The sequence below is a fragment of the Chrysochloris asiatica genome, unplaced genomic scaffold (genome assembly GCF_000296735.1).
Source record: "Chrysochloris asiatica unplaced genomic scaffold, ChrAsi1.0 scaffold00695, whole genome shotgun sequence".
Lineage (NCBI taxonomy): Eukaryota > Metazoa > Chordata > Mammalia > Afrosoricida > Chrysochloridae > Chrysochloris > Chrysochloris asiatica.
In genome coordinates this window covers 35,042-58,996 of record NW_006409213.1, presented here as the reverse complement: position 1 = coordinate 58,996, position 23,955 = coordinate 35,042, and the positions used below count along the sequence as shown (strand labels likewise).

At 41.6% G+C, this 23,955-nt stretch overlaps 1 protein-coding gene across 1 annotated transcript in view; it reads left to right on the top strand.

The window, feature by feature from the left end:
* GPLD1 (glycosylphosphatidylinositol specific phospholipase D1) overlaps nt 1-23,955 on the top strand; it is a 61,767-nt gene that overhangs the window by 26,115 nt on the left and 11,697 nt on the right. Inside the window, exons 5-15 of the mRNA XM_006877946.1 lie at nt 282-392; nt 1,469-1,517; nt 2,222-2,276; nt 4,733-4,840; nt 5,061-5,088; nt 5,182-5,321; nt 9,210-9,275; nt 12,444-12,567; nt 15,559-15,698; nt 18,274-18,460; nt 20,956-21,066. Coding sequence (XP_006878008.1) covers nt 282-392; nt 1,469-1,517; nt 2,222-2,276; nt 4,733-4,840; nt 5,061-5,088; nt 5,182-5,321; nt 9,210-9,275; nt 12,444-12,567; nt 15,559-15,698; nt 18,274-18,460; nt 20,956-21,066 — 1,119 coding nt within the window. The remainder of the gene's footprint in view (nt 1-281; nt 393-1,468; nt 1,518-2,221; nt 2,277-4,732; nt 4,841-5,060; nt 5,089-5,181; nt 5,322-9,209; nt 9,276-12,443; nt 12,568-15,558; nt 15,699-18,273; nt 18,461-20,955; nt 21,067-23,955) is intronic.

The following is a 23,955-nucleotide window of genomic DNA, read 5'->3' as shown; positions in this document are numbered from 1 at the left end:
AAGCCTGCCAGAGTCTCTGCAGGAGACAGAAGGGTTTCCTGCTCCTGCAAAGATTTAAAGCCTCAGAAACTTTATCCAGGGTTGCTATGAGTTGGAACTGACTTGATGGTACTAATAACAGCCTCATATATATTATCATAAATTCATGTTTATATCTATTTGCATATTTAATTTGTATTGTAAAAATTTAAACAATACAACACTTGCCAATTCAACTTTTTATAAGATTGTTGTTATGAAATAGCCCAAACACACATGACTTCAATTTGCTTCTTTGGCAGGACACAGAGAAATTGGTAGCTTTCCTGTTTGGAATTGCCTCTCACATGGTGGCAGACATCAGCTGGCACAGCCTGGGTATAGAACAAGGGTTCCTTAAGACAATGGGCGCTGTGAGTACATATCTTTTTGGCTTAGTGCTCTGGACTGCAAGGTTGGTTTAAACTGCAAGGTCTGTGATTCAGGCTTACCAGTCGTACCTCAGAAACCCTATACAGGGTCGCTACGGGTAGGAAACAACCTGATGGCACTTCACAACAAAAACAATGACTTTATGGTAGTGATACTGTCATGCTCAGGATCAGAAACTGATCCTCCTAAGGGAAAGGGAAACTGTGGGTTCTTTATATGTCCTATAGAAGAAATGAACCGCCTTGGCCCAAGTTAAGAGTTCATCATTTAATATTCTTTCCTCTTACTCTTTCTTGCTAACTGGGTAAATTCATCCACAATGATATTCACTGAAAACAGATAGATGTCATTTTCTGTTTTAGTCACCAACAATATTTGAGATGTTTTATGTTTTTATTCAAGTTGTTTTAACCACCTATCTTAATAAAGAAATGAATACCTGCCAATTGGTACTATTTAATACTCATGGTGGTGGTGGTGGTGTGCCGTGGAGTCTGTTCTGACTTATAGTGACCCTGCATAGGATTTCTGAGGCTGTAAATCTTTACAGGAGCAGAAAGTCTCATCTTTCTTCCATGGAACGGCTGGTAGTTTCGAACTGCTGATCTTGAGGTTAGCAGCCTGACTCATAACCACTACGCTACCAGACTTTAAAAAACAAAAAAAACTTAAACCAATGCAAATGCACTATCCCCAAGCTGAAAATTAGGATCTTATCTGATGACTTAGCCCCTGAAAGTCTCTTTTGGTCATGTATTGATATTAATTTCATCTTGTTAGAAGTTTAAAGTTAGATTCATTAGAGACTTGCTATATAGCCTGTAAGCATAATAATCTGCATTAGCTTTATTTGTGACCAGACATTGTGCAACTCAGCTGCCAATGTAACTTCTTAAAATTAAAATACAATTTGCATGAAAATTAGTCCATCCGTTATGCATATTCTCAGCAACTCACTGGGTTATTCTGCAATCTCCCCACTCATGGTTTGATGTTGATAATAAGAATGTGGGCTACATTTTGTGATCTATACCACATGGTTCTCTTTCTTTCTCAGATTGATTTTCACAACTCCTATTCTGAAGCTCACTCAGCTGGTGATTTTGGTACTGTTTATTTACACTTATCAACTTTTCTTCTGTGGTATTTGTATTTAATTTCTAAGGAAGTCACTATTGCATTTTAATTGTCTGCATTTATTAGAATTTGTCATTAGCCTTTATTGATTGCTTTTATCTTCTTTTCATATAGCAGTTTGTTTAGAATACAGGCATACATCATTTAACATAGAGATGTATTTCTGAAGTTGTGTATACGTGTCTTTTTTTTTGGTCAAAAGTGGTAAAAATGGCATTTTGCCACGGGTCGTAATTTTAGAAATACTTCACCTTTATATTGTATGCAAATTCATTAGCCATTGCCTCATAATACATTAGCTTTAAATTGGCAAACCTTAGCTTTTTTGTATAATGAATTGCCTGTAAATATATAGACTACTCAAGAGATGAGAGGCATTGATTTAAAAGAATCACCGTGCTCTGCCATTCCATAGGTTATAAATATCTCTGGTTATATGGAGGATTCTTTCTTAATGCATGTTTCTCTAGGTAAAAAAAATTTTTTTTTCTAGGTAAGATTTTAAAAGATCTTTTTTGTTTTTCTTAAAGAAAGGGCTGCACCTAAAATAATGAACAGAAACATGTGACCATGTGAAGAAGTAGTAATCTGGATTGTAAGAATTTGCGTTGAAAGAAGCATGTTATGTGTGGTCGCTAATACACTAAATGTAAATATTTTTCTCATCCCACAGGAGGCGATGTGCTGAGCCAGTTTGAGTTTAATTTTAATTACCTCACACGGCGCTGGTAAGAATAATATTTATCAAGTCAATCTTACACATTCCAAGAGAAAAATGTATTAGAAATCTCCCCCATGTGTGCATTTTTAATTTCTTTGTGGTTCTATCAAAGATTGTTTTATATCAGTTTCAGGGATATATGAGAGGGTTTCAAAAAGTTTGTGGAAAATTTGAATTAAAACATAATGGGAATTTAAAAAAAAAAGAAAATGGAAATTTTCTGTGAACTTTTGAAGCCTCCTTATATTGTGGGGAGTCCTGGTGTGGCACTGTGGGCTCATGTGCTGGACTGCAAGGTCACTTTGAATGGCAAGGTTGGTGGTTCAGGCTCACCAGCCGCTTCTTGGAAACCCTGTACAGGGTTGCTATGAATCAGTTCTGACTCATGGTGACTTCGTAGAGCTTCCGAGTCTTCCTCAATTTTGAGGAGAGCAGAAAGCTTCATCTTTCTCTTGAGGAGTGACTGATGGGCTTGAACAACTGACCTATGGTATAGTATAGTTTATCCTGTGGAGCCATCATGTTCATATTGTGAGATGTGTTCAACTTTGAAAATATTACATCGTCCTGTTGAATTGCAGCTTTTATTATCTTTATCTGGAATAGTGCTTGGTGCCTTTAAGTCTGCTTTACCAAAGATTTTGGTGCTTACACTGGTCATCTTCTAATTGGATTCGATGGTGCTTAGGTTAGTTGGGACTTGAGTTATGGTTCCATGTTGGTTGGTTGCACTTGCTTACCTCCCAAGATTTCTACTTTCCATTTGTTTTTGAGTCTCCTTTGGAAATTTTTCATTTTCTTGCTAGTGACTCATTCAAAGAAAATATTTTTGTTATTTCATCTGTTTTTCAACTGTTTTCATTGGGAGGGTCATTCTGGTGTGTGTATAAAAATTAAAAATAAAACAACACACAAACATCTCAAAAGTTTCTTACTTGTAAACATACTAAAATTAGGTTTCGTCGGTTGTGGGTTTTGTCTCATATGGTCTGAGGAAGGATCCCTGGTGGTGCAGCGGTTTAAGTGCTTGACTGCTAACCAAAAGGTCAGCAGTTTGAACCCCCTAGCTGTTCTGTGGAAGAAAGATGTGGCAGTCTCCTTCCATAAAGATTGCAGCCTTTAAAAAAACCTATGGGGTTTGATAAATCAATGGCAAGCTGAAAAAACAAAACAAAAACAAAACCCCTATGGGACCGTTCTTATGGGGTAGTTGTAAATTGGAGTCAACTTGATGGCCACGGAGTTTTGATTTGGGTTATATTCTAAGGTGTGGCATTGTAGGATAAGCACTGGACTGCAAACCACCCCCAAGCACTTCTCAGAAACCCTGTACAGTGTTGCTATGAGTCAGAGTCAACTCGACGGCATTAACAACAACAATAGTCTAAGGACTTTGAAATTTGGATAAAAGATGATTCAGCATAAATCTCATTTTTAAGATGATGCTTCTCTTCCAACTGAAATCACTAATAGTTCTGAGCCAAAAAATCTGACTTAGAATTTTTCTTACTGTGTCCTCTGAAACCGAAGGGTTGGGATAAGGAGCCGTTTTGGTATTTTCCAAGTAATGAGTCTCTGGATAGATCCTTTATCTGACTGTTTGAATTCTGAAGTCACACAATTAAATGTCCTCTTTGTACTTTACAAGGAGTCCTGGTGGCATTGCTTGGCTGCTAACCAAAAGATCCATGGTTTGAAGCCACCATCCGCTGTGTGGGAGAAAGACGTGACAGTTTGGAATCCCTATGAGGCAGTTCTACTCTGTCCTCTAGGAATGTTGTGAGTGCGAATCTGCTTGGTGGCAACTGGTTTGGTTTGGTTCATACTTTAGAGTTAGTTTTCTATCTTTGAATGAACCATCATAAATGTTTGATCAAAATACTAGTTGCTAGCTCTATGTCATTGGGCAAATTATATAGCTTTGCTGAGCCTCACTTTCATCTTATATAAGGTGGCAATATAATAGCATTAACCACCCAGAGCCATTGCTTGTTATTAAATGCCATCAAGTCAGTTGTGACTCATAGCGACCCTGTATAGGAGTTCCAAGGAATGACCTTGTGCTCCAGCTCACTATCCTGCAGCGCCACACCAGGACTCCTTGCTAAGATTAAATTAATAACTCACTGCCATTGATTTGATTGCCTCACAGCAACCCTATAGGACAGAGTAAAATTTGTTCCCTAGGGTTCTGAGACTGTAAATCTTCATGGCAATAGACAGCCTCATCTTTCTCCCTCAGAGTGGCTGGTGGGTTTGAACTAGCAAACTTGTGATTAGCAGCACACTGTTTAACCCACTGTGCCACCAGGTCTCCTTGATTAAACAAACAGTCCATGTTACGGTCCTTGCAAGGTATCCAGCAGAGGAAACTCCTGGAACAATTGTTGATACTGCTTTTCTTATTGTTGTTACCTTCAATTTCATGATGAATAAAAAATTTTATTCTAATCCACTCCTAAGGTACGTGCCCACCAAAGATCTACTGGAAATCTATAAGAGACTCTATGGCCGAAATGTCATCACCAAAAGTGCAATTGTTGATTGTTCATATCTTCAGTTCTTGGAAATGTAAGTGGAACCCAGGGAGACATTTGCCTTTGATTTATTGTCATTTCATTGGCATCGTTTTCCATGCCCCAGACATCTGAGACTGTACGATATAAGTTTTTTGCTTATTCAAAAGCTGTTGAGTGTCGTAGATGCATGTTGATGGAACTTTTTCTTTAATATTTCCTCACTTCTTAGTAGAAGCTGTAACTCATAGTCAAAATTGTTGTTTGTGTTGCAGGTATGGTGAGATGTTAGCTGTTTCTAAGGTAAAAACAAAAGCTTTGCTGTCATTTTCAAGGACTGTCTAGTTACTAGAAATTAGCACTGCATTTACTTATTTATCTTTCTCTCTACCATAGCTCTACCCCGTCTTTTCTAGAAAGTCTCCATTTTTGGTAGAACAATTCCAGGAGTATTTCCTTGGAGGCCTGGATGATATGGCGTTTTGGTCTACTAATATTTACCGTGCAATAAGCTTCATGTTGGAAAATGGGACCAGGTGAAGTAGTCCTTTATTTCTTACACCACTCACTGCTTGCCTTTGCCTACATAACTCCTTAACTCTTCAAGTGATCAAATGTGAGGGAGGAAGAAAAAGCAACTCATGAGGTACCAACCTAACCTAATGAAGGAAGTAAAGAAAGTTTAGTCATCTACCTACCATGTTTACCGACTGTTCTCATACTTTGGAGGTAGTGTCTTTGTCTCCTAGCTGCTGTTGTAACAGAACTACCACAAGTTTGGAAGAACAGAAATTTATTTTGCCCTGGTTCAAGAGGCTAGAAGTCCAATTTCAGAGTAAGGGATCCAGGGGAAGGTCCTCTGTGTGTTTTCTCTGAGGGAAGATCCTTGTCTTTTTCAGCTTCTGAGCCTGTGATCCTCGATCCCTTGGGAATATTAATGTGACATCTGTCGTCATTTGTTTGTGTTTACTTCTGTATCTGATCTGCTATTTTTATGACTCAGAGTGACTAGACTTAGGACACGCCTTTGCTGAAATGACCTTCTTAAAGTAACAAAGAAAACCCCATTCCCCAAAGGGACTGTATCTGCAAGTATGTTGTTGGTGTGTACCTTCCAGTCAGGTCCCATTCATAGTGACCCTGTGTAGGGTTTCAGAATAGTGACTGGGTGCATTTGAACCACTGACCTTGCAGGTAGCAGTCCATACAGAGGTTAGGATTCCACCACATTTTGAGGGAACACAATTCAAACCATAACAGAAAGAAATATTGAAAAGTGTGTGGTCTGTGAGGAATGACCCACGTAGGCCTAGTGCCAGCATATTGTGCCCTGGATGATATTCCTGTGCTATTAAAGACATTTGCTAGCCTCCAAGTAATATAATTACATATTATGTTAAATTGAAAGAGACTTTCTTCTGATGACATCTTCTACTTTAGCCTGATAAATGTTAAGCTGTTTTTAAGATTTGTTGGTGTTGTTAAGTGCTGTCGAGTCAATTCCAACCCATAGCGACCCTGTATAGGGTTTCCAAAGAGCAGCTGGTGAGCTTGAACCACCGACCTTGCAGTTCAAATGACTTTGTCTTCCAGGGCATTAACCCATAGCGCCACACCAGGACTCCTTCGTGACTTAGTAATAATTCGACACGAATAAGCTATCTAATATGAATGTCATTATTAATAGTGAAATAAATCCTCCATAAAACCTTCAAGCTCTTCTTCAGTGGCTGTTGATTGTTAAGTACATGCTAGCACAATTGTTGAGCTCATTTAAGAGATGCTGGAATCTAAGACAGTTGTCATCACTAAGTTATCTGGAGAGAGTTGCTAAACCTCCCTAAGTCTTAGTTTCTTCATCAGTAACATGAGGACACCCCTGGTGGCGCAATCGCTGTGTGCTTTCAGCTAACTGAAAGGTCACTGGTTCTAAGCCACCAGCTGCTGCTCAAGAGAACGATGTGATAATCTGCTTCTGTGAAGACTTACGACCTCAGACACCCTTCAGGGTAGCTCTACTCTATCCGATAGGGCTGCTATGAGTTGGAATTGGCTTGCTAACACAGCGGTACTTCTGTCTCTACCATAGGGATGTTGTGGGAGTAAATGAGATCACTCATAAAAGGTCTTAGTATGTAGTAAGCAGTAAGTGTTGGCTACTGGTATTATCATTATTATTAGAAACCAGTTAAGTTTGTATTGGAAGGACTCATGTCACATGACCATGTTAGAGTGAATGACCTGCATTTACTTGTTTTACGTAACCCATGTGTAACAATCCTCAAACTGGTTTTTACTTGGGTTCTCCACATAGCTAATGAAAGAAGATCTGTGTAGGTGGACCTTTTTCTTTGACTGTTGTTGCTAAGTGCTGAGTTGGTTCTGACTCGTAGCGACCCTGTATAGGGTTTCCATAAAGAAGCTAGTGGATTTGAACCACTGACCTTGTGGTTGGCAGTCCAATACTTATCCTACAGCACCATGCCAGGACTACTATTGGAGAGAAATTTATTTCTTGCCTCTTGATCCCTGCTCTAATTTGTTGTGGTTGTTAAGTGCCATCAATTGGTCCCGACTCACAGCAACTCTGTGTAGAATTTTCAAGGAGTAGTTGATGGATTTGAACTGCCAACCTTGTGGTTAGCAGTTCAGTACGTATCCTACAGTGCCACATCAGGACTCCTGCCCTAATTGAGGGAGCAGAACACCCATGAACTGATGGCTACTATATGCACATGTAAAGAAAGAGTCATCAATATTTATGGAATTTTATGGGAAATTTGGAGAAAAATAACACAAATAAATTCACGACACAAAGGAAAATATAAATATTTTCATATTATAGGTATTTCCCAGTTTACTAGCAGGTCATGTTCCAAAGTATGATTTATAAGTTATTTGAAACTCATAATACATTTTCCTAAAGAAACAATGAAGTAATAGTAAATTCCTGGCCAGCACTCTACGTAACTCAAAAAAGCATTCATAAGTGTAGTGCTACAGGTGTAAGATACCCTTCTGAAGTTGGGTGGTGGAGAAAAGAGGATTCAGAGAGAGATCATTTTCAGGCCTAAGGAAGAAGGAGCTCTGGTAGTGTAGTGGTTACGAATCGGGCTGTGAACCACAAGGTCAGTAGTTCGAAACTACTAGCTGTTCTGCGGGAGAAAGATGAGGCTTTCTGCTCCCATAAAGATTTATAGCCTCGGAAACCCTGTACAGGGTCACTATGAGTCGGAACCGACTCCATGGCATATAACAATAACAACAAAGGAAGATTTTGGGAGGAAAGTTTTCCTTCCTTTTTCCTATTTCTTTCTTGAACTCTTCTCCCAGCAACTAGTCTTCCTCATCTCAAGTTCTTTCATACCACTCAGAGCTTCCCTCAGTGACCACTATGTAAACCTTCCTCTCCTTAAACGTAACATCCTCTTGGTTCCAAGATGGGGGAATCGTCGCTGATTGAGAGAATTCACTCCTTACAGTCATTCAAAGGCATTTTCCTGGTAAAAGGGAAGACTTAGTTACCGTTTAAATCAATGAACTTGATAAATGAAGAAGTGGTATTGAGAAATAAAGACATAGATGGCATAAATGGGGACAATTTGACAGAAAGTAGCCTGGTGTACTAGACAGTATTGTCCAGAAAAACAGAACTAAGTGGATAGATAGATATAGACATAGATCCAGATCTATCAAGAGTGAGGAGTAGCTATTGATACCAATAGATTGAGAGCGAAATTGGCTGGTTGAGTTTAAGGATTATCTCACACAGTTGTGAGGGCTGGCAAGTTGAAACTTGGCGGGCCAGATGACAGGCAAACTCTGGCAGGATATCTGTGTTGCAGTCTTGAGACAGAATTTCTTCTTCATCAAGAAACCTCAGATTTTGCTCTTGAGACCATCAGCTGGTTAGATGAGGTCCCCCACATCATCAAGAGTAATGTACTTTCCATAGAGACAACCGATTACAAATGTTAGTCAGATATAAGTATCTTCACAGCAACATCCAGAGTAGCATTTAGCAGAGCAACAGGGCACCACAGTCTAGTCAAGTTGACACATAAAATGAGCCACTATGGTTGGGACCTACTTTCTCTCATAGTCTTTAATTCTAAGATGTTTCATGTCAGCATGGAACAGCAAAGCAGGCAGGTTGGGGAGGAAATGGGAAGACTGTGAATTTGGGGTGATGATGAGTATGCAACTGCTTGTATTTTGTATATTGTCAATTGTATATTGACTCATATTGCTATTAGTCAACTTATCCACCATTACCTGGAAGGATCTAGGCCTTTTAGGGGCCCTGCATGGGAGGTAATGAGCAGCTCTATAATCAATAGAGCTGAAGTGTACCTGAGTCTCAGTAGAAGTCCATGTTTGAAAAGAACATAGGGAAACATCTGACTCATTTGACTCTTTCCCAGTGACTGCACTCTACCTGAAAACCCTTTGTTCATAGCATGTGGCGGCCAGCAAAACAGCACCCACAGGTAAGTGGACCCAAAACTAGTGCCCATAGCTGAGCATCTAACCTGGAGCTGGAGCTGCGGAGGGTGAGAGCTGGGACTCGTAGACAGACAGTTAAAGGCCCCAGTTCCATGTATAGCAGTGCCGTGCACAACTGGTTTGGTTTTAGATTAAGTCACTTCGTTTTTTGGAACTACAGTTCCTCCTTTTGCCAAATGGAAAAAAATACAAAGGCCTGCCCCCAGAGTTGTGATCTGTGTCACACATTGTAATGAGCATAAAGCAACTAGGTCCTAGTCAGTCGTTCACAAAATGGTAGCTCATATTGTTATGCCTGTTATCAGAGCTGTTGCTTGTAGACTTTATCCAAATGTCACCCTGGGAAAGTATTAGCAATGAGAGAAAATGGGGAGACAGCTGTTCTGGTGGTTTCTGAGGACCAGGGCCACAGGGCTTGTTTGTATGATAACACGTGGTATCCCTACCAGAGTCAGTTATCAACCAGCCAAACTTAATCCGATCATTTGGTAACTTCATTAATATTATGTTATATACATCTATCGGGCTGGGAACCACAAGGTCAGCAGTTCGAAACTACTAGCTGTTCCACGGGAGAAAGATGGGTCATTCTGCTCCCATAAAGATTTGCAACTTCGGAAACCCTGTACAGGGTCGCTATGAGTCGGAAACAACTCCACAGCACACAGCCAGCCATTGTTAATAAGGAGGCCTGGCCCTGTGGGTTAAAGCACTGGACTGAAGATCAGTTTGAAACAAAAGATCAGCAGTTCACACTCACCAGCCACTCCTTGGAAACACTATGCTGGGTCACTATGAGTCAGAACCGACTCCACGGCACTTAACAACAACATCATTAATAACAAGATAGTATTTAAATTGAGAAGATAAAATGGTATTCATTCATCATTGGGTTATCATTGTTGCTGTTGTTAGTGCCATCCAGTTGGTTCTGACCCACAGCGACCCTGTATAGGGTTTCCAAGGAGCGGCTGGTGAGCTTGATCTGCCAACCTTGCAGTTCAAATGGCTGCAGCCTGGTGCATTAGCCCACAGCACCACACCAGGACTCCTGGGTTACCATTAGTTCTACCATTAGGAGTTTAGGCGCTAGGATATATTTGTGAAAAAGACAGAGACAGTTCCTTGTCTCATAGCCTAAGGTGGGTCAGCACCAAATGACTGATTATGTAAGTATTGTGTTAGGGCAGGTGCTCTGGTAGCATAGTGGTTATGAATAGGGCTGCTAACTTCAAGGTCAACAGTTTGAAACTACCAGATGCTCTGTGGGAGAAAGATGAGACGTTTTGCTCCCATAAAGATTTCCAGCCTCAGCAACCTTGTACAGGATCGCTATGAGTTGGAACTGACTCCACAGCACATAACCACCACCACCACCACCACCAAGTGTGAGGGAAGAATGCACACTGCTCTGAGGCTACTACTACCCAGTGTCTTAACTCAGCCACAGGAGAGCATTCCTTGTAGGAGTGATGTTTGTTGTTGTTGTTGTTAAGTGCCATTGAGTCAGTTCCCACAGTGACGCTGTATAGAGTTTCTGAGGAGAGACTGGTAAACTTGAACCGCTGATTTTGCAGATTAAACCGATTTTGCGGTCTAGCGTATTAACCCACAGTGCCACACTGAGACTTCAGGAGTGATGTTTAGGGGGAGTAAAAGATACAGAGCCCTGGTACAGAGCTGTAGAATAAGCACTTGACCACAAAGTCACCTGCTGTTCCTTGGAAACCCTATACAGGGTCGCTGTGAGTTGAAACACCTCGACAGCACTTAACAACAACAAAAGATACAGATGTTAGGTGCCTTTGAGTTGGTACCAACCCATAGTGACCCTATACACAATAGAATGAAACACTGCCCAGTTCTGTGCCAACCTCACAATTGCTGCTATGTTTGAGCCCATTGCTACTGCTGCCACTGTGCCAATCTATCTTCGGGGGGTCTTCCTCTTTTTCTCCGACCCTCCACTTTACCAAATATGATATCCTTCTCTTGGGACTGGTCCCTCCTGATAATATGTCCAAAATATGAGAGACAGGGTCTGGCCATACTGGCTTCCAAGGATCACTCTGGCTGTGCACTTCTTCCAACATAGATTTATTTGTTTGTTTCTTCTCCATGGTACTTTTAATGTTTTCCTCCAACACCATAACTCTAGTCTTTATGGTCTTCCTTATTCACTGTCCAACTTTCACATGCATATGAGACAATTGAAAATACCATGGCTTGGGTCAGGTGTACCTCAATCCTCAAACTGACATCTTTGCCCTTGAACACTTGAAAGAAAGAGGTCTGGTATTCAAAAAAGGACATTGTACTGAAGGCCCTCTGGTGGGAGAGAGCTTAGATCTTTGGGAGCATTGAAAAGATGCAGATCGGTTTCAGTTAAGCTCTCATTGTTTGATTTATATGACTCAGGTAATTTTTAAAAAATTCAGTTTAGCGCATTAAGATTGGCTTGCAGTTCCTCCATCTTGGCACCCTACCTTTCACTTCAATTGTTTATGAACCTGTCCTGCTCTTCCAGGTATTTGGCGTATGTTGTTGTTGGTTAGTGCCGTTGAGTTAGTTCTGACTCATAGTGACCCTATACAGGGTTTCCAAGGAGCGGCTGGTGAGCTTGAACCGCCAACCTTGTAGTTCAAAGCAACCTTGCAGTCTAGAACATTAACCCACAGTGCCACACCAGAACTGCATTTGGCTTTCAGGCTGGGTAGAATACATGAATTTGAGAATGAATATTTATTGTGCAATTAACTCTATCATGCCCTTAAAAATAAATCAGTAAATCTACATACTAATTTTCCAACAACCTATAAACCAGTTTCTTGACTTTTTGTGCAAATTATTGAAATGCCTCTAATTTTTTAGTAATCTGGGGGGAATTCAAACATTTTAGTCTCAAAAAGCTATTTCCTATTTTTTATAAGAACAGACTTTTAAACCTTAGAAATATATTTATTAAAAGATTGTAGACTCTCCTATGAAGGTTTTTTTTTTAAATTTTGCTTTTTATGGTGTTTTTGTGGTGAATTTAGCATGCTGTGGTCATTTATCTTGTGCTTAATTTGTTTTTATTCTTTAACTCAGTAATCCAGGGGGTTGGTTGTTTTTTCAGTAGTAACCATTTTATTCCTCTCTCTTTTCAACAGCTCAAAAGTGCAGAAAAATGCTTTTTATAGAAATTTGACTACTGTATCCCCAGTGAAAGATACTGAAAGAAACATAAATTATACAGAAAGAGGAGTCTTCTTTCATGTGGATACGTGGACCCCAGTAAGAATTTCTTTGTTTTGAATGCTACTTCTTGAGATATCTTGTTTTGTAGAGTCAATAGTATTTAATCATTCTCTGGAAGTCACCTGGCCAGGTGCCAGGCTGGTGAATACACTTGGCCTCTAAATCTGATTTGATCAGAGACTTCCTGAGATACACATCTGTACCGCAGTAGCCTCCTGCAACTACAGTGGAGCCCAGGACATCTGGGCCAGTCTTGTCTGGCCTTAGTCTAAGATGTGTCAGCAATATCGCATGCTTACTATGCAGAGTCCCATGCAGAGGGACACCACTGGTTAGGGAATTCATCCATGAGCTCATCTTTTAGGTGTAAGATACTCTTAACAGGGAAGGAATAGCTGGGTCCGTGGTAGAATTCTTGCCTACCAAGCATTGGATTGGTGGCCAATGTTTCTCAAGCAAAGCTAACACTTGTCTTACTGGTGGTTTCACTGTTGCTATGATGCTGAGTAATTTATTTTGGAAAATCAGCCAATGAAAATGGTATTTATCTCATGGTCTGACCCCAAAGTACATGCAGTATCGTCACCAGTGCGGGATGGGGAGTCCAGACTGCACCCGATGTGTTACACTGTCTGAGGGAGTGATTCTAAAATGATTATTTAGAACATCTTCGTGCCATGTTTCAGCAGATATTTATTTTTTTAATAAAATTATTCCTATAGTTGGTTATAGAAATAAAACCTTTTTATTTTGTAAACCCTCCTTATAGTAAAAGCTTATTAAATGCTTTCTGGATGCGTGAACAAGCTGGAACGAGGCATTTAGATAAGTCGTCAGTACATAGGGGCCAGAGGATTACCATGGTGGGGGGAGGGCAGAAAGTACGATCCAAGTCCACAGGGTGCTCAGAGACTGCACTTCTCCCAAATCTGAGCTGTCCAGGCCTGAGCGCTGTGCTGAGCCGACTCTGCTCCACTCTGGGGCAGGCCTGGGAAGTCTTGTTCAGTCTCATGGCAATCTTGAATGGATTTAAATTGGTGTCCCTTGAATTTAAATGGAAGACCCCCAGCAAGATGGATTGGCAAAGTGGCAGCATCAGTGTGCTCAAGTGTGGCAACAATTGTGAGGTTGGCCCAGGACTGGGCAGTGTTTTCATTTTGTTGTGCACAGGGTCGCTATGAGTCAGTACCGACTCAATAGGACCTAACAACAAGAAGTCCTTGTGTGGCACTGTGAAACAGTGGGTTGGACTGCAATGTCCGTCTGAACCTTAAGGTCAGTGGTTCCAATGCACCGTCCTCTGCTTGGAAACTCTATACAGGGTTGCTGTGAGTTGGAACCGACTCAACAGCGCTTAACAACAACAGCAGCAGTACCGGGCCAAGGAGTCCTGGTAACATAGTTAGATAGGCCCTCGGCCACTAACCAGAAAGTCAGTACTGTGAATCTTCCAGCCATTTAGAGGGGGGAAGACCTGGGGATCTCATGTAAAGATTTACAAGCTTGGAAACTCTATGGAACTGTTCTAGCCTGTCATACATGGTCATGGTGAGTCCGAAACCATTCAATGGCACACAGCAATTGTTTTGTTTTTTTAAATGTTTTATTGTGAATTATGTGATAGTTTACATGGGAGAACATTAGCTTTACATTCATCATATTGTATATCGTTTCATTACCATGGTTACAATCCCTTCCACGCATCATCAACCAACCAAAGGGTATACCCTGCAAGCCTTCCCCCTGGTCATCAGCACACAGCCCCTCTCCCTCTGTGGGTCTAGAGTCCCCAACCACTCCATTTCTCCACGTCATCATCATCTCTGCCTCCATCTCTGGCGTCACTGCTTCTCTGGGTAGGGTCCCGCACTCTGCTCTTCTCCCTTGATGGTCCCAGGGACCTCTACTCCTGGACTGCAAAGTCAACCACTCGCCTTGTTTTGCTACAAAATATCTACCTTTACATTTCCAACCCTCACAATCAGTCCTGATAGCAATTATTCACTATTGTACCACAAGAGACCTATCCCCATATCTCCTTTCATCTGCCCCGCCCAAACAGATTGGATACTACTCAGTGGAGATTCTACCTTCCTCCGCGCCCTCTGGATCTAGGCTCCCACTTGAAAGCTTGTAAGCCAGTCACTTCTTGCCAACGATTGCTGTTTTATTCAGTGTATTCTTTCCTCCCGTGGTAGCCCAGCTTTTGAAATATAACAATATTGTCTCTCCTCATATATTGGTGGTAGTGATTTCAGTCTTCTAATTGCCTGCCCTAAGTGACCTTGAAGTTCCTAAGTGGTACAAACAGTGGTGCACATGACTGTTAATCAAAAGGTTGGCAGCTCAACCCCACCAGGGACCTCAGAATAAAGGCCTGGTGATCAACTTCCAAAAGGTCACAGCCATTGAAAACCCTATGGAGTGCATTTCTATTCCAACACACACAAAGTCACCATGTGTCAGAATCGACTTGATGGTACCTGGTTAGGTGTTGATTTAAATGACTTTACTTGTTGATATAAGGAGGCCTGGAGGTGTTGTAGGTTAGGTATTGAGCTGCTAACCTCAAGGTCAGCAGTTCAAATCCATTAGCTGCTCCAAGGGTGAAAGATGCGGTGGTCTGTTCCCGTAATGATTGACAGCTTCAGAAATCTTACGCAGGGTTACTATTAGTTGGAATAGAATGAGTTGATGTCATGAGTTTAGTTGTTTTTTGGAGGATGGAGGTGGTTTACTTATTGATAGAAATCAGTATTTTATTTTTGTTATTGTTAAGTGCTGTTGAGTCTGTTCCGACCCATAGCGATCCTGTGTAGGGTTTCCAAGGAGCAGCTGGTGAGCTTGAACCGCCAACTTTGCAGTTCAAACAACTTTGCAGTCTGGTGCATTAACCCACAGTGCCACAACAGTTAACACTTGCAAAAACATGTTTCCTTTACAGAAGCCCCTTACTTTTGACAGGAAGCAGTAGCTTTATTGATTCTATGATGTGTTTTATCTACTGCAATGATTCTTTTATTTCAGAATTCCATTGCCTTTATGTACCATGCTTTGGAAAGGAACGTACGGAAAATGTTGACAGATGGCTCACAGCAATTGCTTAAGCACATTTCTAGCCCTGCAGCGTCTTACTTCTTGTCATTACCGTATGCCAGACTGGGTTGGTAGGTGCTGATTTACTGAATTTGTGCATGCTTTCATATGTTTAGTTTCATTCAACCCTTCAACAAAAGTTTTATTTTCCAATCAACGTGTCATCAGCAAAAACATTTATTTAGTGGTTATGCTATTGTACGGGATGAAACTGGCTCCTCAATATTGTCAAAACATGTTGATACATAAGGAACTTTCAGTTTCCTAAACAAATACAACAGGTATTAACTGATAGAATATTTATTTGTAAAGTTTCAAATACACTGAAAGGTGTTTTGTTACAAACTTTTTATGGAATCAGATGACCTGAGGAGGCTATAAATCAATTTCCATTAGTCCATATATAGCTATTATCCTGTTGTTGTTGTTGTTGTTGTTGTTGTTAGGTGCTATCAGGTCAGTATAGGGTTTCTGAGGCTGGAAATCTTTATGGGAACAGAAAGCTTCCTTTTTCTCACATGGAGCAGCTGGTGGGTTTGAACTGCAGTTATCAGTCCAGTGCTTATCCCACAGAACCACCAGTGCTCCTTAATATAGCTTTTAGAGTGATTTGAATGTTCTGACTTCGTATAGTAAAAGCCTGGTACACCATGACAACTTTATAAAGAAAACATTAGGGATGCCTCTGATCATAAGAATCAACCAAAATGGAACCCAAGCATGTAACAGTGACTATTTTCCAGGGAGTTTTAGTGAAATATATTTTTTAGACCATGATGCTTAAATCCAAGCCACATGGTGTTTTCTTGGATTTACTGAGAGTCCTCCCTTTCTGGGCCCCTAGTGCATTCAGCTCTAGCCCAGAGGGATGGAAAGTGAATACCACTCACTGGTAAATAATGGCCCTTCTTGGATTCCTTCCTGCAAGGTCCAGAAGGATCCTGGTGGGCAGCAGCCACAGAGAGGCAGGCTTCCGGAGGTTGTTCCCTGTAACCTCTTACGGGCCAGCCTGGAGCTCAGGAGTACAGAGAGCATGAGCTGGTCCCCTGTCACCAGAAACCACACCCGTTAGAAATCATTCTCATTTTTATCTGTTCTGGCATTAAAAATATTTTTTAACTGTGGCAAATACATAAGAAAACAGTTGCTAATTTGACAAGTTTTGCATGTACGTTCATCATGTTGGATAAACATCACCACTAACTATCCTTTTCCAAATGACTCCAACACCATGAACAGAAACCCTGTGTCCCCACAGCTATGATGTCCTGTTCCTCCTCTCCCTCTCATGCCTGTTGTTAAGGGCCGTGGAGTCGGTTGTGACTCTTAACAACACTGTATAGGGTTTCCAAGGAGTGGCTGGTAGGTTTGAACTGCAGCCTTGTGGTCAGCAGTTCCATGCTTATCTTACAGCACCACACCAGAACTCCTCTTATGCCTGCTGCTATTTTAGCTAAGTGCTGTTGAGTTGCTTCTGACTCATAGTGACCCTGCCGTAGGGTTTCCAAGGAGCAGCTCGTGAGTTTGAACAACTGACCTTGCAGTTCAAACCAACCTTTCAGTCCGGTGCTTACCCTAGAGTGCCACGCCAGGACTCCTCCTCTCATGCCTGGTAATCTTTAATAAGCCTATTACATATAAGTGAAATGATACAATATGTGTCCTTTTGTGAGTAGGACTTATTTCACTCAACATGTTTTCAAAGTTCATCCATGTCGTAGCATGCATCATTGCTGTGTGTAACTGAGTAGCGTTCCATTGTACGGCTGTATCACATTTTGTTTATCCGTTCATCTGTTGATGGACATTTAGGTTGTTTTTGCCTTTTGGTTATAGTAAAGAATGTTGCCGTAGCTCTGGTATACAGGTTATTCCATTTGTTCTTTATTTTGCCATACAAACCAGAATAACTAAATGACTTTTGGTCCTTTCAGCCCCGATAGTGACATTTGCACCTTTGACTCAGTCTGCCCATCTGTAAAACTGGTTGAACATGGAATCTTATTTAGGAATGCCCACTAAATTTGTTGGGCATTTGATTTAGTCTGCTAAAAGGCACCCTTGTAAATATGGTAGAAATAAAACACTGTACAAGGAAGGTTCAACAAAAAGTTGGTTGAAAAACTCCATTATCTTTCCATTCCATTTTCCCCCATGTACTTTTTGAAGCCCTCTTCTGCATATAACAAGCTTGCATTTGATCAGGTGACCACTGGAAATTAGCTGAGAAGATCAGAAAGTGGTTTGCACCACTGGCTGGAGTGGAAGGCTGGTTTGGATGTGATTTCCTCCTCTGTTCACAGACCGAGCCCAGGGTTGTCCTTGGCTGATCAGGGTCCTACATTAGGGCCACTGATTGTTCAGGATGCTTTTCATCCGCTCAGGTCTGGTAACCCAGAAATGCCCAGACTTCCTGATTTGCACAGCTTTGTGTGTGTGTGTATAAACTTTTCCTCTGAGAGTAAGATTGTGAACAACACCAACAAAATACCACCTCAGAGGTGAATCATCTCAATAGCCAATCAAGATGGAAGAATCAGTGAGAGGAAGTTAAAGCACTGGATTCTAGAAAGGAAGAAGCAGAGAGTGTTTGCACATGGCACTCAGGGGATGCTGAGTGGACCACCTCTTCTCCTCTGTCTATAGGGCAATGGCTTCAGCAGACCTCAACCAGGATGGGTATGGTGACCTTGTGGTAGGTGCGCCCGGCTACAGCCGCCCAGGCCACATTCAGGTCGGGCGTGTGTACCTCATTTATGGCAATGACCTGGGCCTGCCCCCCGTTGACCTGGATCTAGACAAGGAGGCTCACCAGATCCTAGAAGGCTTTGAGGTGAGGCTTTCTTCTCATATTCCCCTCTTAGTGGCCATCATCCCACTGTCTGCATTCTGTGTGTGGCAGAAATTCTCCAGAATGAATCACCAGCAACAAGAATCATTACAGCAGCTGTCATTTTCAAAAGCACATTCATGCCATTTATTTCATTCTGTCCTTGATTTGACATCCCTGTGTGGTGCAAACGATGAACACAGTCAGTAATTGAAACATTGGAGGTTTGAGTCTACCTAAATGCACCTCAGAAGAAATGCCTAGCAGTTGACTTCTGAAAAATTCACCATTGAGAATTCCATGGGGCATATATCTACTCAACCACACATGAAGTTGTCATGAGTCAACTTGAGAGTAGCTGTTAGTTTCAGTAGTTAGTATCATCCTGATATGGTACTGCAGGATAAACACTAGAACTCAAGGTCCGTTTGAATTGCAAAGTTGGCAGTTCAAACTCACCAGCCGCTCTTCAGAAACCCCATACAGGGCTGCTATGAGTCAGAATCCCCTCGGCACTTAAAAACAACAACAGCATCATTAACTTTGGAGTCCTGGTGTAAGCACTGGACTGCTAATCACAAGGCTTGTGATTCAAACCTATCAGCCACTCCTTAGGAACCCTATACAGGGTCGCTAATGAGTCAGAACCAACTTGACAGCCCTTAATAACAACAACAAAATCATTAACTTTGAGTGTTTAGTCTAGTACCCTTATAAATGTACATACTGTTTGAAACTGCTTTGAATGGCCAATCAGGGAGTGAGGTCTTGATCATTCAAAACCTGCTTTTGTTAGTTTAATGTAAGCTATTTTTTGATATCAACTTTTCATTTAGGAATAATTTTCAGTTTATAATAGCGTTGTGAAGATAGTGCAGACAATTCTTAAATACCCTTCACTGGTTTCTCCTAGGGTTAATATCTTCTGTAACTAGTGCATATTTGTCAAAAATAAGAGCCTCACATTGGTCTATTACTATCAACTAAGTTCCAGACTTTATTCCGATTTCCTTCCTTTGCTTTAAGTGGTTCTTTATCACCAGCATAATCCCATCCTGACAACACAGATGTTCTTCATGCTGTCTGAACACTAATTCTTTATTGGAGTCCTAGGATCCTGAAGGATTTTCCAAACATTAGAGACAACAGTTCTTGCAACAGCAATAGGGAAGGGCAGACAGAGCCTTGCTGTTAGTCATAGACAAGTCTGGGAACGTTGGGTGCCTGACACTCAATGGAAGGGACTCTGGCCTTCAGTTCTTGTTCTGGGCAAGTCACCTTCAGCTGTGAAGAGAAAATAAGATAGCACATCTGAAAATGCTTTTAGAAATGAAAGTACAATAGTTTATGATCTAGTCTGTTGTTGTTACATGCTGTTAAGTCAGTTCCACTCATAGCGTCTCTGTGTAAAGAGTGCTGGTGGATTTGAACTGCCGACCTTGATCTAGTCTATTCTTTGATAAAATGATTCCTGAATCTAAGAGGTATAAACAAGTTGACTGCCAACGTATGGGGTCACAGAGTCCCAGAGGGACAGCATTGTCTGGAACCTTGTGGTGCTATAAGATAAGCACTGGACGGCTAACCACAAGGTGGGCACTTCAAGCCCACCAGCTGCTCCTCGGGAAAAAGATGAGGCTTTCTGCTCCTGTAATGATTCACAGCTTCAGAAACCGTGTACAGGAACTGACTCGATATCAATGAGTTCTATCCTTGAAGTTTCAAAATAAATGCACTCATTCCTGCTCCTCCTTACGTCTTCATGTAAAGTGCTTAGAGCAGTGTCTACAACAGCACTGTCCAAGAGAACTTTCTGCAATAATGGAAATGTTCTTTCATTGAGTATCTGTGTTGCTCAGTGCAGTAGCCATTGGCCACATTGGTTATTATAGCTAAATGCAAAGTGACTAAACATTAATCCAATTAGGGAGCCAGTGAGTTCTTCAGTTGCGTTAACCACATTGACTACTGAACACTTGAAACGTGCCTGGTACCACTGAGGAAGTGACTTCTGAATTTTATTTAGAGTTAATTGCTTTGCATTAACTATAATAGCCACATATACTAGTGGCTATAGTATTGGACTGTGTGTCTCCTGAACATCTTGAGTATTCAACTGTTAGCTGCTATTGCTGGTTAGTGATATGATTGTTAGTTTGGATGCTTTGTAAAAATTGGGATTTAATGATGAGTATAGTACATGTCAGACCATTTTCTAAAAACCCAGGACTTATAAGAACTGACTCTCTACTTTTTGGCTCATTGTCTGCATACCTCAAGCACACATACATACATACCAAAATGACCCTTCATGCAGAGCTAACCAGTCCGGTATGCCCGATGTTAGAAGTTGCTTGATTTTTGTTCTTCATCCCTTGGATGAGGGGAGTGACCCCAGGTCACTCTAGTTTTGAGTCACCTCTTCTGTTGATGCTTGTGTGCCGAGGGGGAGGCTGAAGGTAGGGCAAAGCCGGGGGAAGTAACCTGTGCCTCTCCAGCCCGCAGGTCGGTTTGGTTCAGCCGTGGCCGTGCTGGACTTCAATATGGATGGCGTGCCTGACCTGGCCGTGGGAGCGCCCTCGGTGGGCTCTGAGCAGCTCACATACAAAGTAAGGCTGGTGTGTGGTGAGTGGGGTGTTTCCCCATGGCTTGGGAGCATGGAGTGGAAGGAGGGGAGGCCAGTGCTGGATACGGCTTCTGGAGAAAAGCAGTTTTTCTGACAGAGCATTTGTGGGCGGTTGATCTTGGGCGCCATTCAGGTCCTTGTGACCTTGGCTTGCCTTCCAGCACGTGTTCCTGCCTCCGCTCCCATGGCGAATTTTGGCATCATAGTTTCCAAATGTCATCAGGTTACTTTGTTGTTGTTTTTTTCATAATACCGAATGCTAATGAAGGGAAACAGAAATTCCAGCTAGTGTATAGCTTCCTGTCATCACAACTGAGAGCTGGCTTCTGTAGACCTTTCCTCTCATACACAGAACTCAATCTGTGTGTTCCCTTTGTCCTCTTACCACAGAAGGACCACAGGCTCACTTCTCACCTGCACTAGTACATACCAGAGTGGCGCAGGGGCGTCTGGGCCCTGGTGTGACCATGGAGGCTCAAGACTCTTTATTTCCTGCGCCTGGCCCTCTGCTGGCTCACCTCTGCCTCTTCTTCTTCATACTCTAACCTGCAAATCATCTGTAATTTCCTGAGCCTGCCATGCTCTCTCACTTTGGGGTCTTGGCTCACACAACCCTCTTCCTGAAAAGCCTGTACTCTCTTTTTTTTTTTTCCTTTAGCAGTGGTATGTCACTTGTTGCAGGAAGCATTGCCTAACCTCTGGGTTAGGCAGTATTTCATTGTCTTCACATAGCATCCTGTGCTTGCTCCTATCAGACACTTTGCACACTGCGTCATCATTGTTGGTTTACCAGCCTTTCAGGAGGACCGAGATTGGTCTTGTTCATCCTGCCTCCATTACTTGACTCATGATTCCCTACAGCTTACTTAGCTCATGCTGGGACCTAAATGCTGGTAGGATGGACAAATTAATGGAAAAGGAGAGAGACAAGTAAATAGGTAGGATTTGATTCATAACACAAAGTGATAGCTCAGGATGTGTCCCAAGGCAAATAAATGGTTGTAGACATGGTGAGTGAGTGTTCAAAGCTATAATGGGCTGGCATGATCAGGGATGGATGCATGGAGAAGCCAGAAACTGACCTTGGCCTTGAATAGGGGGAGTCTTACTGCAAACGATGAATAATTATACTAGTTAAGTCAGAGAGTATTGCTACAAAATCACGGAAACCTTTATTAAATAAAAATATCAAAATATGAATCCATTGTTTGTAGACATGTCCTCCATGTAGGTCTATACGCATCTGAAGGTGGTCTTTCCTTCTCTCTGGACCTTCCCCAAAGAACTCTGCACTCTTGGGTGGACACCATGTCAAAATGATAGGCTTGGCATCTTGACGAATTGAAATCATGCTCCTGTTCCATGTTCTTTGAGTTTTTGAAACAAAATGACATCTGAAGGGGCAAGATAAGGGCTGTTTGGTGACTGGGGTAAAGGATCCCAGTGAAGTTGAGATTGGGAAAAATTCCTTGTTGCAATTTTCCTGACCTTTTTCTCATCAATGCAGATTTCAGTTTTCTTAAAACTTCTTTCTAATGGTTCCCATAATCATGGTTCCTTTAAGAAAATATGATTACCCCTTTGGAATCTCAAAAAAACGTTGATGTAACCTTCTGAGCTGACCTCTCTACTTTGAATTTACTGGTCCAGTAGATCCCTCTGAAGCCACTGTTTTGATTAAAGCTTGCTCTCTGAATTGTATTGGTAAATCCAAAATTGTACTTGGTTATGATTCAATCCATAAATTTGTTTTCATTAGCTTCAATCTTGCCTAAAAGACTAATGGTACAATCAGCTTATTAAGCTAGCTGCTCTCTGTGTAATACTTTGGCAACATCAAGCCAAAAGCTTGCTGAGGCCAAGATGTACATTGTCTAACTCCAGTAGTTTTCTTCCAGCAGTTTCTATATTTGCCAAGGTTGACAGTCTCCCTTCTCTTGGCTCACCTTTGAGATCTTCCCGATCACTCTTACAATGCTTGATCCATCTAAAGACTGTTGTTTTATGTGGGGAAGCATTCCCTGTAAACTTGTTGCAAAGCTTCAATGATTTGTGAAGATGTTCACTTGAGTTTTTTGTTAAAAATTTAATGTTAGCTCTGACCTCAAAATCATTTTTCCCATGGCACAAAAAATATACTTTCTTTTGAAGACACCCTAACGAGTCTAAGACAAGTGTATTACTAAGAGAACTTGCCTACAGACATTTACTAATTGCAGAGACATGTTAAACATGTTTTCTTAGAAAAATGTGTTGTTGTTAAGTGCCATGGAGTCCGTTCTGACTCATAGTGACCTTGTGTACAGTTTCCAAGGAACAGCTGGGTTTGAACTGCTGACTGTGTGGTGTGCAGTCCAGTGATGATCCTACAGTGCCATATCAGGAGCCTACAAAATAGACCTGTGCGTATATGAACCAGAATCCTAATAGCGATACTTTCTGACTTACTGCTGTATCACAAGGGGGAGGCTTTCATGCACAGAAATTTGTCACCTCAGAGTGTAGTAGTATAGAAGTCTGAATTCAGGGCTCCAGCTCTAGGAAAACGCTCCTCTCTCTCTCCGCTCTGGAAGAAGGCCCTTGTCTCGTGTCCACATTTGTTCCTGGGTTCCTTGGTGTCCATGTGGTTTGTATCTTCCCTTCATTTGTGCTTGTTTTGCTTGCTTACTCCGCTGTTGTATATTTCTAAAGAGATTGATCTAAGACAGACCCTACACTACTACTGCCTCATTAACATAACCAAATTAACCGGTTCCCAAATGGGATTACAGACACAGGTAGAGGAGTTAGGACTTTCAGCACCATTTGGAGGGAACACAATTCACTTCCTGGCAGGGGGGCTTTCATGGTGTGTTCGGAATGCACAGGTAGG